The 16,549-nt window shown below is 39.4% G+C and overlaps 1 protein-coding gene across 1 annotated transcript in view; it reads left to right on the top strand.

The window, feature by feature from the left end:
• Window positions 1-16,549, top strand: part of LOC138302725 (dentin sialophosphoprotein-like) — a 471,849-nt gene that overhangs the window by 146,313 nt on the left and 308,987 nt on the right. The window contains exon 4 of the mRNA XM_069242597.1: window positions 4,470-4,564. Within this exon, the coding sequence (XP_069098698.1) occupies window positions 4,470-4,564 (95 nt within the window). The remainder of the gene's footprint in view (window positions 1-4,469; window positions 4,565-16,549) is intronic.

Genomic DNA, 16,549 nt, shown 5'->3' with positions numbered 1-16,549 from the left:
TAATCAATTAATAAGAGTGAATTTAAAAAGTCAATATATATTACATACATGGATTTATGAAACAATTCTGAACTGGGTCAGGTTTGGCGGAAGGGATGAATTAATTTCAAGAGTTATTACAAGCTTGTTGATCCTCCGGAAATCATATCAGCTCTGGAGTCTCCCTTCCTTTACATTCTCAGTGATATACCTAATAACACCCTCAGTTTCTTCTTTAGTGATCTCATCATCTAGAAACTAAGAGTTTGCTAATAATTTGAACAATTCCAAATAAGTGAAAATATTTCTATATCTGATTGCTTGTAAGCTCATACGTGTATAGTTTTGTTAAATAATTATAAAACTAGTAAGTTACATAGTTTAATGAGTGTGCAATTTTTTCACCAGTACACACGTTTCTTTTCTTGTACTTTTAATTTGAGAACTTAATTTTTAGGTCTGGTTGTCATCAGACCTATTGTGAGCAACCTAAAAAAGAGCTTTCCGGAGTACTATAGAGGGGCTTTGGCACCCCCTCATGCTGGTGTTGAGGAGTAAATGTTTTGATTGGGCAAAGGCTGTGTGCTTGTTCAAAAAAATCTTTGATCCAGGTGGATCTATTTTGCCAATGTGTTCTTAATGTTTCTTTAGTCTGTACCTAAGAGGAGTCTGTTAATTCAAGTAACAGGCTGCACCACCGTATCCACTGCAACAATTTGAAAAAAGAAAGAGACAATTAACAGAAATAGAAAAAAAGAAAGATGTAAAAAAAGAACGGCAATAAAATTGGGACTGCACTGCTTTAAGAAGGATGGGACCATACCAGTGCATTGTAACTTGCCTGTCCAAAGGTTAAAAAAATAATGTATGTGGAACATATGGAAGGTGCAGTTGCTGGAGAAAATGTGCAGCTCCTGAAACTAAATCAAGACCATTTCAGACAAAAGGAGCAGGGATGAATTGTGATAGCCTTGACCAGCCCCAAAAAGAAGACATTTATTCAGACATTTGGAGAGGTTCTGGGAGAGTTCAGCCAAGTAGGAAAACACATGATGCAAGTATGTCGAGCAGTTCTGCAGAGATTTGAAATGTAAGGTTAGTGGTATTGACAACCACAAATACTATGTTTATGATTAATATTCCTTCAGTGGCAATTTCTGGCTTCCTATACAGTAAATATGTAAAAGATTTAACACTTAATAAGCAATTAATATTACGTTATATACACATTCAGATGCCCATGTGGAAGATGATATGTGGATGAGACTACTAGAGTTGGCAAATCAAGGTTCAGTATTGTTTGAAAATCGTTCAGACCTTCGTACTAAGAATCAAGCTGCTTCAGCACTCAGCTATTTCACTGAAAAGTACCTGATTTCATAAATGAGATTCCATATTATGGCACCTATTCCCAAGCGACAAAGAGGTGGAGACTGACAGAAAATGTTTTCTCAGAAAAGGGCTTATTTGATTGGTAATCTAGACGTCCTTATATCAGCGAATTATGAATGATCAGACTCAAAACATGTGTGACATGTAAATATTAGACTCGAATATACACTGGATCTGAAATAAGGGATTTTATACAGCCCAGACCAATTTGGATCTTTCGATTCAGTTCTAGAAAATGTTATCAACGTCATTTACACCATGATTGGAAGTATTAACTATGTATGGTACACTTTTTAGACTGTAAAGAACCACACAAATCTCTCTCTCATGAATAGATTGTTTTGGAGTTAGAGGAGGTAAAGACAATATGGGAAAAAGTATAGATGTCAACAGTATAAATGTCAACATGAACAATGGAAAAATTGAGAAATCTTTATTCAAACATTCACAAAGATCTCATACTTTTTCTATAAGCAATACCTGAACGCTGCATCCAGTGTGGCTTTCATGGAATACCAATATCTGTGTACTGCAATACACACTAAACTACAGGATTATGATAAAAGGCCAAAGTAAGAATTCATCAAAATAAAGACTAGGGAATTTTGTCTTAGTGTCAGTTCGAACAACAATAAAAAGAGTGTTCCAAAGTATTAATGAGACTAAGCCATTTGAAACAGTATGTTTAGTAATTATGCACAGTGAACATAAAAAAGCCTGTGACAAATATAGGATAATATCAAGATGCTGGCAGGCACAATCAGAATTGTTTGGCATAAATGTGAAAAGACATGACTACGATGAATTTGAGTAGCGCCTAAAGGCATTTCTAGGTAAAACAGAACTTGCTGAAACGAATATGTGTTAAAGGCATTTCACTTAGGCAAGGCGAGGAACATTAATTGTAATAGATGGAGGGACATATGATTAAATTGTAAGCTACTTTGATTAAGGAGCACTTGGATTACTTGAATTGTATGTTGATTTTGTACGTAATTATTTGACTGTAGTGGTTCTGTTATAATTACAGTCATGAATAATACAAGCACTTAGTCGTTTTTTAAAATACACAGGTACACGTTTCTACAATATCATCAAAAAATCAGTGTTGTTTTGTATATGATTTATGTCAATAATAACAAGGATTGTCACAACCAACAGGATTCACTTCTGTGAAATCTATTGATTTTGCCAATTTTTTTAGACATGTTGGATAGCAGCAAGAGCTGCTGTGCAACATGACTCAAAGTTTTTAAAAAAAGCATGTTGTCTGCAGCTCGTGCTGCTGTGCAATATGTGTAAATACAGAGTGTGGGAGGGTGTAGTTAAGTATCACGAGTGCAGAGGTGGGAGTAAACAAAACAGATGGGGTAAAAGTGTACAGGGGTGAAAATGGATGGTGAGGATGAAAACGGACGGCAAGGGGGTGGGAGGAAAACAGACAGCGACAAACAGACAACGGGGTGCCATAGACCCTTATAGAGTGCTTGGCCAAAACTAAAAAAAAATACCTTCTAGAGAGCACAGCCAGTGGAAAAACACTGGTCGCAAACAGGAATCTGTACTGGGTCCATGCTCCATGGCATGGACAGAAGCCCAAAGAAGACTAAGGAACAATAGTTTAGCTTACAGAGCATGCACACTGTAGGCGAAGCGGAAACTGGAACACATATTCTTTTCTATGATTTTCCAGCATCATTAGGATTGATGTCATATGACATTTTCCTTGCCAAGGAGATGTTTGTAAATTCCTGAAATGCATTGGAATGAAAGCCAAAAAATGGTAAAATATTACTTTATTAATCAAAGGAATGTTGGATTATGGCATACGTGCCGGTATAGGGGTTGTCCACTAAGCATTGGTCAACTAGGAATTTTGGTCCCAGCTTGAGGTTCAAGTTTCGTTTTATTGATGGTGCTCACATTGGAACTGAAGCTGATTCTTGAAATTGCACTGAGAAGAAAAAGCTGAAAATGGTAGCTGCGGGAGGTAATGTACATAATGCAGGATCGTGTTGTGTGTGCAGGTTACCCGCATTTTTAGCAGGTGGCAAGTGTCAATCAATTGGTGTCTGGGGCTGTGTGCATTAGTGGCCTGTGTGTTTTCTGGCGATTCTCGGTTCATTCCTTGATGTGGCCTTCAGGAATGCACTGCACAATTGGCATATTCTTGAACCTCAAGGTTTGCAGTTGTTGTGTTAATATTAAATCTACACACTTACATTCATGGTGGTTTGGTCCTTGATATTTAGATCTCAATATTCTACCTACACAATACTTTGTCCTCATCTGTCTGACATGCATTCAGCAAGGTTAGTGATGTTGGCATTCCTAACCTGTGTGGCTATTATTCTTGCATGGTTGCATTCTGGTTATGTGAGTAGTGTAATCAACTCGTAGTCTGTCAATGATCTGGGTTTGAAGATTATAGCTAAGGTGTTGATGCTGCAAGAAATCATGGTCCAGTGTAATTCCTAATACAGAGTGGGACAGGAAAAGGATGACGCTTCACCATTTCAGTGTCTTGTTAGTTGATTGAAATTGTCTGTACAAAGATAGGAGTGGGGCTAGAGCATGATCCTGTTTGCTGCCACTTTGTTAGACAGGGATAAGTCTATATAATATGTCTTTCAGATTTGAACCAGGAATGCCATTAAATGCAGTTGTATATCCATATTAGCAGTGCTTCAAGAGCAGGGAATTCCCTTTATAAGTTATTGTATCAATGCTTCGACATATTCTGTAGTTACTTTGTTCTGTACAATACACAAGAACGGTATCTTTTGTATTTCACCTCCAAGCTCCTTTCTACATAACCACCTCTTCCACTTGTCCTCACTCTTGACACTGATTGTACTCAGCACCTGGTGTTCAAAAAGATGAAGTTTTCAATGATAAAATGCCCAAACAACATTGGTTGGTTTTATAACTGTCGATCGCAAATGGTTTATTTATCAAGACAATGGGCCCTTGGCTGAGTTTTTATATACATAAGATAGTACAATAGGTATTGTTTAAACAGTCAGTGACAAATATTGTTTTTAAGCTTCCGTTTTACATTCCAGATTGATAAACAAATGCTTATTTTTCTCGTTTAGCTTCTCTTAAGACTGGACTCATCATTCTCTTCATATTCATTGCCCTTATCTTGGTCATGGCGCTCTATTGTTGGCTTCAGTATAGAAAGAGAGAAGTAAGTCACGCAGACACCTTTCCATTCCTTTGTTATCATTTTATTAAAGGGTATGCTTAAATGAAAACTGTAAATGTCATTTACTGTAAATACATTTCAGTGTATTTAATTTGTTTACTTTTTATCGGAAATCAGGCTGAACAGACTAAAGGGACGGATACAGAATTAGATGTGTTGGAAAGCACTAATTCTGTCAGAGTATCTACAGAAAAAATCTAATGCCCACTTTGTCTATGGTGAAGTAAATTTTGTCAATGTATTTTCCTTTGGATAATTTAGCAGAGTTTCAGATAATGGAAAAGCTAAAGAGTTTTATTATAAAATCTCAAAATCAAGTGTCAGAGAATAAACGTCATGAAAGTTCGAACGCAAAATAATACAGAATAATCAAGAATCAGAAATAACTTCTAAGTCTCAAACGAACAGCAGAATGATAAGAAATTAGACAGCATCCGCAGTAGATAAGGACAGTAATCTTGGGCAGAAATACAAAGAAATCGGACATCATTTTTAGTGGAATTGGACAGTTTTCTGGCTGATGCCTAAAACCCAGGGGTTCTTCTACACAGTTACTGAACAACAAACTAGATAACTGCAGTAAAATGTAATCTCAGCATGGAATAATATAAAAATATAAAGTTTTAGACAACTCACTGGTTACTTTGTCACTTAATTAGATTTATAACACTATGCCACTATTAAAACAAAACATTAGAGAATCTTCTATTCTATTGCTATCCGGAGGTGTCCATATAATATGAAACATCCAACAAAAACAGTCTTTACACCATCATGTAAATTAAATCTATCAATTTAACAACAGCCAAAGGATTTTGAAACATGTTGCCGTTTAAGAACACTCGAAAGTTAATTCACAATGCATGCACACGAGGACAAATTCCATTACATCATCATGTCTTTGTGCTGCAGAGCCTGAGAACAGGATGGGAGTTGGTAGAGCAGAGTGAATGAGCAATATCCATGTTAACTAATAGAGCATGTTGTAAATATGTGGCCAAATTAAATGACATTAACAGACACACTCCTGTACGTCATGTTACACTTGTTTCAGCTGTAATATTATTAGTTCTTTAAAACGCTATCCCACCTCAAAACTCTGAAACATACGTGAAGAGCTGCAATCGATTTTTATGGTAAACATGCAGTGGTAGCTTGCACTGCAAATTACAAATACCAGGAACATCATTTTGGGGTGCAGATTTACCTTCACATTGTAGGTAGGTCCTTGATTGTTCCATGACAAATGGGTAATTATCATGGGAACTGGGAAAACCACACCAGATTCCCGTTGTAATATACAATTTTTGGTCTGGTTTTCCATATGGAGATGTCACAAGATTTTAGCTTGTGAAATGTCTGGGGAGGAGGGTTGGAGGTGGCAGGGGAATATTGGGAATGTAGTGTTACAGCATTCTTTGTAATTTTAAATTTGGTCAGAAACAGTTTTTCGGCTAAATCAGGAATTGCACACAAATTGGGATGAAGCCATAAGAGAGGAGAGTTAGAATTTGGTGGCCATGCTGCCACACCACCGGGTTGCCAAGTATAAACTTCTCCACAATGTAAGCAGATATTTCATTTGAAGTGGCTTGCAAGAACATGGAAGGAGTCACTTTTAGGGAAACTTGTTTAGGGGTGGCTGATGCTCATTGTTATGCCATGATAGACCTGTCATCATTTACACCGTTGCTCCAAATAGACCCCAAAGTGAGGGTCCATCTTCTGAAATAGCATACCTATAGTCCATGTATGCTGGGGACAATTCACTGTTTTTTTTGTCTGAGACCACTCTAGTTTACATGGCAGACTCTGAACAGCCCCTAACAGTTAACCAGCACAAACCAGCGGAAGGTTTAATGCTATTTCACATACAGATTTTCAGTGTTTTTATTTGATTGCAGAGCACTATGTCCTGGTAATTTTGAAATGACAGAGAGAAAGGCCTATTACACGACCCTTTCTCCCTGTCACATGCCTGTCACCTCAATGCGCATTTATGTAAAAGAGCAACAACAAGAGAAAGATGAAGGATTAGTTAGTTGATTTGCTTCATATTCCCTTCATGGCTTGGTCATTAGCTTCATAGTTAAAATCCAACTGAGTATACATTTTATTTGGTACATAAAGGAAGAAACATGCATATTTACTTGATCTTGTTTTTGCAAAGAATAAATCATATATTCGCCACAGATATGTCTAGAAAAAAGTATTGTCCTCTGCTGGCCCTGCTTGCTTCATATGTCAAGTGCAATCCTGTTTGGGGTTGAGGAAAAAAAGTTAGTAAAGTGAATGAAAAGCCGGAGGCAGTCAGGGTGAATCTACTTGCATCTGTTTGTTAATGTTTGTAAGTGTATTTGATTTGATAATGTGGAAGAACTGCTCAAAGCGCTTTATTGAGTCAGAGGATAATAGGAAAGGATCATCTAGTGCCCTCGTCTATCTTGGGGGTTGGGCTTTATCTGTCTGAGGGTGCAAAGCATGAATAGTATTGCTTGTAAATATCCATAAGTGCTCCTTGTTCTCCATTGAGACCAGTACGTGGGGGATTTGCACAAAGAGAAGGTCCTGCTGAGGAGTTAAGCTAGTAGATTAAAGTTGGAGAAAAGGTCAACAACTGGGCCATTTGAGTTAGGATCCCACATCAATGCTGAGTCCCCAGTACTCAGGTACGTAGTTGTACAGATGTGACATTCTTTTGTAATTTTCGTAGATGTACCCACTTGTGGTCCACGTGTTAAGGAAGTCCACCAGTTGTGGTGGTCCAGCTGGTCACTCAAGAGAAGTGTACAAGTGCACATTGGGATACCCTTGTAGCGAGGAAACATAAATCCTGTGGTAGCCTTAAATATATTTTTATATACAGCTATCTTTTAGTGGAAGCAACATTGTGGCCATAAATCTCAGCTTAAATGTAAGTACCAACATCGCCCTTTTTAAAAAATAAACAGGTGCCCTTTGCTATTGCTTGGCACCGCCTTCTACCACTTCATATTTCTAACTAAATATCACATTGGAATAGGACTTTTGGATTGTAAGGAGGTGTAAGAATGAGGCCATACTTTCGTTTTATCTTAATCTAAATGAACACTCATTTTAATCTCAATCTAGATCTGTTTTGTGTATATAGCCTTCAGAAGAATGCACAGAAAAATAATTGTCCAACCTACCCATGACGCTAAGTGCACCTGACCACCACAATGCTTCAAACCATGTTTCCATAAGGTTTCGTTTGAGAAAGCGCCTAAAATATAAAATGTTCACTGACAGTTGTATAATTTGTCCAAAAAAGTATGGCTAACAAAATTTGCCATCAGGATTAAAAGAAGAAAAGCATTCTGAGCGTATAGTTGTACATGGCCCACAGTCATTCCTTTTTGTTCTCCTAACATTGTGTTTCCCCTTCAAAAACGTCTGCCACACCCGGTGTCGGCATTTACAAATCTGTTACATTTGCAACTCTCAGCAAGAGTTTTGTTGTGTCTCTCTTAAAATGTCTGCAGCAGGAGTTAATTGACTGTTATCAGGACTTTCCCCTCTGTCATAGATTTAGGCATGGAAGAAAAGGCCTGTTTATACCATCAGTTAGTCTAACATCCTTGAAATGCCTCAGCAGGAATATGAACCAAAAGGGACAAGTCATTTATTTCTACAATAGATTTGTGCCTCTTACACAAAACATATAACAGTAAACATGTCCTCATAAATATGTTGGTCCTTGACTTAAACTACCACAGCAATCAGTGCCTGTACATTTTGACCTAAAAGTCCAAAGGTACTTGTTGAATATTTATACTACTGAACTAGCAGGAGGTTTCACTCTGGGAGGTTGATAGAGGAATTTTATCTTACATACTGACATCAGGCTGCCATTGATAGGTTAAAACAGGAAAAAGCATACTGCTGAGATGGGGTGTACCTGTGCTGTGTACTGCAAATCTTGCCTCCAGCAAAGGTGCACCCAATATCAACACATCAATGTTATTCTGGGAAATGAGTGTTCCTCTTTTATTAATTTTTATAATTTTTTGGTTTTTACCTCCCCAGCACCATACTGCATGAACCAAACAACAACAGGATCAACAAGCATTTGTAATGTAATGGGTCTCGCATTTGCTTGAGTTAGAGCCATTAGTGTTGTAAACTCCTAACCGGACTTTTCTTGCCACATAAACTGAAAATGAAAAGTAAAACAGTTTCACATAAGCAAGCCGACGGCCGACATGAGCGTGAAAGAGACACACAGAAGGAAAGAGAAGTTGGCTTGCAGTCAAACGTATTGGCAAAAGTGCAATTATCCATGTAACTGGCAAACGTGCAATTATCCATGTAACAGGGTCGATGTCATGCAAAGCGCTATACTACTGCCCAGCGAGATCGCGCTGCGTAGGAAAGAAAAAGTAGTCCAGAAGCCATGTGGAAAAAACAGAGCCTCGTATGTTTTCAGTAGTTTACTGGTGCTCTCGAGGAGGGCTAAACATCGGAAAAGGCATGACATATGCATGCCTTTCACTAATTCAATCAAGCGAATTTTAACAAGGCAAGCCCACAAACCAACCAAACTGATGGCCATGGCATGGGTGTGGTTAAAATCCCACAGAGAGATTACAAAAGGAGCCAGAGCTCTTGCGCTCGACCCTAAAAATAGGATAGAATTCATGGCAAGTGTGAGAACGAGGCAAGGTACAGAAGCTATGATTCCATCACAATTCTACACTGTCCTGTCCCTTCTTCGTCCTCTACCTCCTCTGGCCAACAGGGTTCTCACAAACAATATTCAACGGTCTCTAAAGCTGGAAGCAGCAAAGCAATGATCTCCAAATTTCCCCAACATTTTAGGGGCAGTCTATGCTATCATAAACCACGCTCTTGGCTTCAATCTATTTTTCCACATAGAAACGTTTCCATTTCACATCTGTGCAATCTCATTTGAAGCCAATTCCAACCTCCCTTTAACCATGAACATGTGCTATCTAGATAAAGCTTTCCCTCTCACACTCCCTAACAGTGCTTCTTTCATCTGAAATGCATAGTTGTTCCCGTCTGGGTGTTTCATTGATACCGTCGCAAAAGGATTATTCTGGGGCAATTCCATAGATTATGCAACAGAAGCTGAGGTGGCACCTGCACCCACTTTTTTTAACCTAATATTGTATAAGGGTGTGCCAGACTGCTGCAGCTGTTAGCTTGCCTGATGTATTCTTTTTCTCATATGGATGAGGATGATCCAGAGAAAGTGGGCCTTAGTATTATGATCAACCACAGCTCCATATTCCTCTTATAGCATCAATTTCCTATTTAATAGCATCCTCCTCCTATCCTATCTACTGACTGGAGAGCCCAAGTAAATGAGGATGATGATTTTGTCAATTTGATCTGCAGAGTTTGAATATTGGTGCATCTCATCAATGGACAGTATCTCTGTGGCTGATCCCATTCTCAAGTAAGAACGATTTGAGCAGAGAACTGATAGAAGGACTGCCTGCCAACCTGTAGAAAACTCATGTGGAGAGAAAGATTTCATGTTGACCTTCCTGCCATGTGTCAGAGACCTTGGATACTTCATGTGTAATGGATAAACGATAGTGGAGTAACAAGCCTGGAAGTCCAAGAAAGCTTTAACAGTGTCCAAGAAACTATAGGACAGCCACCACTGAAAAAATAATCTTGCTTGTTTCACTTGCTCTTACATGTACTAAAGCATAACCTTATGCTCAATGTAAAACTTTCAATCATCAATCACAGCCCCCTAGCTACTGCCTGTACCCGCTGAAATGTCTGCATAGCACACTGTTGAACGTTTATTTTTTTGATAGAAAAAAAAGAGGATGGAATATTGGTTTTAACATTGTTCTGTCACACTTAAATTAGAAATCTAATGATGAGTAAGAAAAACAAAACTGTAGAGTTGCAATTGACGTGTGATAGATGTAGTAGTTGTTGAACAGTGTTGAGGGTTCTATCGTCTCCCTTGCAGAATAGGAAGATGTCTCCCTTGATCCTAAATCTTTGGGAGTTCTGGGGTTCTTTTGTTTGCTTCAAGTTCACTTGGCCATGAAGGCCAGAGACCTGTTAGAAAAAATAGCCACAATTTTGTAGGGACCCACGACCTATCCTGAGACACTGAGCTTTGCAGTTCCAACATCAGTTTTACAATCACCAACTATCTTTCTGGGATCTCCATACTCCCATTATACTTAAATGATTCACATGAGAGTTGTATGTTCTGAAATATCAGCCCATGAAGCCAGGTAACTTGGGGGTGCCAGAAACAAACTCTTTCTAAAGGTATTGACTGCTCAACCTTCCCAGTAACCCATTCAATTGACCTGGTAAGTAAAAAGAAGCAAAGCCCACTTCTAAGAAGCTGTATAGCTTTAGCCCATCAGACTAATTTGGTTTTGCTCCTCATACAAAGCATGGTTACAACAGAATTTTAATCCTGACCTCTTCATAACTTATTATCTGAGCAGGCATGAAGTAAGAATGCAGTTGTCTGGATTTTAATGACATCTGAATGACTGATCAACTGTCTGACCTGAAGATTATGGTGTTGTGAAACAATATCTCCCTCAACTTAGTAACAGTGAAAATCGGTATGCTTAAAATTCAAGGTCTGTCTGTCCTCTACAAACATATGATGTTAAAGTGACTGAAAATAATCATCTCATATCTGAAATCTTCATTGGTGGCCTTAGGGGCCCTAGTGTAGTGAATTAAATGTGCATGGTCAAATTCATTTTCCGGTAGGTAGCACATAACAGTAGTTCTAAATGTATGAACTTTGGCAGTTAACAAGCTCAACTCGTGTGCCAAGCTCTGTCCCCAGAAATGCAACAGTGCCATACATCCATCATGTTTTTCTTAAGCTATTTGCACTCATAATCTACTTGAAAGTCTATGTGATGTTTGTGTCTATTTTATTCACTGATAAAAGTCAGTCTCACCTGCAAAAAGGAAATAAACTTGGTAATGTGTGTTGTCAGCCAATATGCTCCTTTTCTTACACTGCTATTCCAAGCAATTAATTAGATACTTGAATGCTGTGCAAGACTGAACATTCCTTTGGCACTCACTTGTCCTAAAAGAATGATGGTTTAATATCTCTACCAAGACCTTTAAACCACTATTTCTTGTCAGCCTTTCTGTGATCTTAAAAGGTGTATAAAAGACAGAGCATTCCTTCAGCTTCAGATAGTGATCCACTTAGTTTCCTTGAGAAATATACAGATAGGAGTAAAAGGCATTGGATCATTTTTGGGTCTAGCTCTAGTGGCCACAGTTTGAAGGGTAACAGCGATGAAGCCTGAATGCCCCCCTTTAATATATCTAGCTTGCCTACGTTTTGACTTTTCTTTTTTGCAGATTTCAGATTCCTAACCTTAAAACCTTCTACTAGGTCATTATAGGGGAAAGAGAAGCCTGAAAAGAAAACAAGTACCAAGTGATCTTCATTCCCTTTTTTTCTTCCCTAGCATTTAAATGCAATCTTCTAATCCAATACAACACTGGCTTTTGGTAGGACTCTTGAGTTGAACACTTCACTCACCCAGGCGCATATTTATCTCTCAACTTTTTCGCTTGCATCTGATCACATGGATCTTCCCATAGACTCCTTTTTTAGCACCTCATTCTCTGGTCACTAATACCTTCCTGACTACTCTTCAGGTATCTCCACATCGAGTGGTTCTTCTGTATTTGGACCATTGGTGATAGAGTTTGCAAGCTGCCCCCCAAACCACAGAGTCGAACTCAAAGCATACTGTTCTTCTGCACCTTACCTATCTTTTGTTATGAGTAGCCCTCTTCTACCAAATGAAAAACAATGTCCTACCTTTAGGGTCATACGATATGTGCCTTTCCACCACTCAGTGTCAGCTTTTGTCTTTAGCATTTCCCAAACATTCTGTTATAGTACTCAATCCGTCATTCCCTCTCATCCTGTCGTGTGGCTTTCTGGCCTATTTACCATAGTCCTGTAGCCACTACAAAATGTTAGGACTCTCCTTCAACAAAAAAAGCATCATTCTAGCTAGAACAGCACCTGCTTGTAGGTGTCTGCTTTGCTACATTGTGATGGACTTAACCTTCTCACCTCACATAATAAAATATTTGTAATTTTAGAAACTTCTTCAGGACCTAATTTTTGATTTTTTCGACATATTGCCACATATTGCCACTGGTTACAGCTGATTTCCCGGTGATGAGGCCCACCATGTATCTTGAGCTGGAAAAGCCTTAACAAAACCTGTTCCTTCCATAAGTATTCACTTGCTCTATATGACTGTATGGATGCCCAGACCAATAGTTGTCATCTCAATTTGGACTTTCTCTAGATGGCAACAAGATCTGAAAATTCAACCATAAGCTTATCCTTCTCACATTGCTTTACTTAATCTTCATGCATACAACCCGTATTAAAATCTGCTCGAGGTGTGACATTGTTTGTCACAAACTACATTACTGCACTATTGTAACAACTTATTACAGTTGGGTTGTGATATTAAAATACCTGCTGCCAGAGCCAACAGCAAGGTGGGAGGAAGTCATAGATGATCCTTAAAGCTGCAGTTTAACCCCCCAAAAAAGAGAAGTGACTTTTTCTTCTTATGATCTACTTTTTAAACTGAACAGTAATCCGCAGAAATTAGATTTCTGGCAAAATGTTTATTTTCTGCATGCTATTGCTCAATACAAGAGTGAAGGATCTCTCCATAGAGTACTACTCATTCTGAGCTGCAGCCTTTTTATTTAAAGCTGACAGATTAACCTGACCCTAATGTGTTTTTGCAACAAAGAACTAATGGCTTTGTGGTGTGTGTAATAACGCACTGCAGATTCTGCTGTTATTTTTCATGTCTTTTACATGGAGGAGCAAGACACTTAGGGGCATATTTACAAGACCCTTGTAACTCCCTGCGCCGCCCTAGCATCATTTTTTTTATGGTAAGGAGGCGTTTAGGATGCCCCCACCATGTGCGATATTTTTTCGCAATGCATGCATTGTGCCACTTTATCACCCATTGTGCCACATTAGACCTGAGGCAAGTATTATGTATGCAAGAGGGATGTTCCTATGCAAGGAGGCCCAAATAATGGCCAGGTGAAATTTACAAGATTTCATGGCACCATTTTTTCCACCATTTTTAATGCCTTTCTGTAATGCACAAAAGCTATTTTGCGAGTTGGAAAACATTTTCGACTTGTGAAATAGATTCTGAGACCCATGCCAATGTGGAAGGGGTACGAAAGGGGTGTATTGCGTTTTGCTAAACTATGTATTCAAGTGACGATTGCAAGCTCCCACTGAAGTTTTCCAAAACAGAAAACATATTATTTTGCAGCACTTGTTCCTTTAAGGAACACGACCTGCTTTAAAAACATGCTTTCTGTTTTGAAAGGCCGTCACAGGGATCGTGGTCTCTGTCTCTTGCAGGCCACGATCACTGTGATCGTTGCCAATTGCAGGGGGTTGCATTCTGCGACCTGCCTAATGGATATGAATTAGAAAGGTGATATGCGACCCCCTGCAATTTGTAATTTTACATAACGACCTATTAGTACATAGTTAGTTTGTAAAATTAGATTCCATTTTTAATTTGTGGCGTCTTTTTGTGAACGGAATCTTCGTACATCGTCATTTAGTTCTCTCCGTATATAAGGAAGTCTTCGGTGGCCACCAAGCCAGTGTTCGAACTCATGTCTCCATTGCTTAATTTCAATGTGTTTGTTAATAAGACAGTCTGCTCATGATTAGCCATCTCCAGATCTTTTAGAAGTGATTTGACACCTTATCCATGAGACATGATGTGGAGAGGATTAGCATGGGAGTCACAATCTGCCTTGACAGGGTGGGGGGGTTATGTGAGAGGTTAGAGGAATTAACCCAGAGGCAAACTGACCACTCTTCACCAAATAAGAGCTGTGGACTGAGCTATAATAGAGCTCTAGCCTCCAGTTCTTGAAAGGATGAAATTGGGAAAGAGAAGAGAAACACGCTGGATGGTTGGTGAATTGTTTTGCGGTTCATGTTGTTAACCCTCTCTCTTTCTCCTGGTTAGTAGAGCAAGGGAACACTTTGAAGGACCAGCTAGTCTGGTTATAATGCAAATCACACATGATTAAACAGAGAAAGTGTGTATGAATAGCATAACACAACTTTCATTCTCATATAACTCACCTGATGGCCTGAAGGACGTAGCTGTTAACCAACCCCTGAAGTACCCAAAGACCTTCCTGAGCTCAGAAACACCAGGAGATGCTATTGGTAAGAGTGTGTCGTCAGATGTAAATGAGCTCTCAAATGTCCAAGCTGGAAGTAGGAACCTTTAGCAAATATGAGACCAAGAAGGAAACATGTGAGGCAGCTTGTTCCCACTATCTGGCTGCTTAAATTGTTCTGGATGCAGTCCTTTTGTAGTTGTGATAGGTGCATTGGCTCTGACTGACCTGAAAGATTCAACCCCTGTATCTCATCCCTAATTACCACTAACTGGTCTTCAACAACCTCTATGTATCAATCCTCAATCTACTGTTCTGATGTTCATGTTACCTTGCCGAGGCATGGCACAGGAGCACAGTACTTATCAAAAGAAGAAGACATAAGGAAACAGAGTCCACTGGGGAAGATATAAAAAATGGCATAATCTGTTTGACTGGAGGTGGAAACTTATTGATTAGTGCTCAAACCCTGGAAGTTCTCCAAATGAGTTTTGCTGGTACTGCTGCACATTGTTCTTGGACTTATTGGCTCATGGATGATGAGAATGACCTTTTTGTTGGTGTGCACTTAAGGAGTAGCTGAAAGGTAGATTAGTGGGTCTCTGAGGGATTGGTCTCCTGAAGAGTTGGAGTAAGTCTCATTTAAAGAATTGGTGGTCACTGGTTATGTCTCCGATAACCCATTCTTCTGCTTTTAGTCATTTTTCACTGGCATTTGGAGCTCTACCTGCTATACAGCTCAGTTGTGGGCTTCGCCTGGGTGACATCCTACATCTAACTGTGTTCCCGCTGGACATTAGATTGCTTGGGAATCCCTCACTGCTGACATATTACTTCCCTGTAGGTCCATCATCCATTGTTTATGCTCAGAATGGTTATGGCTTCATATTACCAGTGACACTGGCTCTCTTTATGAAGAATAAGTAGTAACGGGGAGTATGTAGCACAGGTGCACCGACTGCGTAAATAGAAATGCAGTGTGGGAAATAAAATTCTTCTCTCAAAAAATATTCATGCCCATCTGTGCCCAGCAGTGAGGCTGACTGTGCTTTGCAATGTGCATTAGAAATATGAAAAGGGACAAGCTTTGGCAAATCCAGTAATTTTGGCATTAGTACAACAAAAGGGCCTTAGTGTTGCGCAGTGGGAGCAGGACATGTGAAGAAGTAGAAGTACTTTTGCTCAGGGAGGCACAGTAAAGTTACTTAAACCCACCTGGTGCTTCTTTAATCTACTACCAGACACTCCCTGCCCCTATATCTCACTATTGCAGGCTCCTGCTTTTCCCTTTTGCGAAGGGCGTTCCGTCTTTCTCTTCCTTTGTCTTTTCACTTTGTGTGTTTCCATCTCTTGTTCTCAGTTAAGTGTTAGATCTGAAAAAATAAGTGCCGGTCCCCAAAAATGAGTGCTCAGGGCCCCCACCGACAACCACTGGCTCAAGTTAAACACTGACAGGGGATTGTTATTTACAAAGTCTGTAGTCCTTAAATCTCTTAGATCTGAGCTCCTGATGCTGGAGGCCCAGCTAGATGAAGGGCAGCAACATTACAAATCTTCCAGGGAGACGGCCTTGCTGGCTGCACTTGTTGGACTTTTGGACCAGTTTAGGGAAGAATGGAAATAGCATATGTGGGTAAGCATGCACAAGCACCAATGTATGGGGAGGTGTAACATCCTAGCAGGACTCCGGTCTGCTTCTCAGGGGCTCATGTGCCAGAACAATAGTGTTGTCACTAAGCTCACACA

This window comes from Pleurodeles waltl, chromosome 1_2 (assembly GCF_031143425.1).
Source record: "Pleurodeles waltl isolate 20211129_DDA chromosome 1_2, aPleWal1.hap1.20221129, whole genome shotgun sequence".
Lineage (NCBI taxonomy): Eukaryota > Metazoa > Chordata > Amphibia > Caudata > Salamandridae > Pleurodeles > Pleurodeles waltl.
This window is presented reverse-complemented; position numbering and strand designations above follow the sequence as displayed.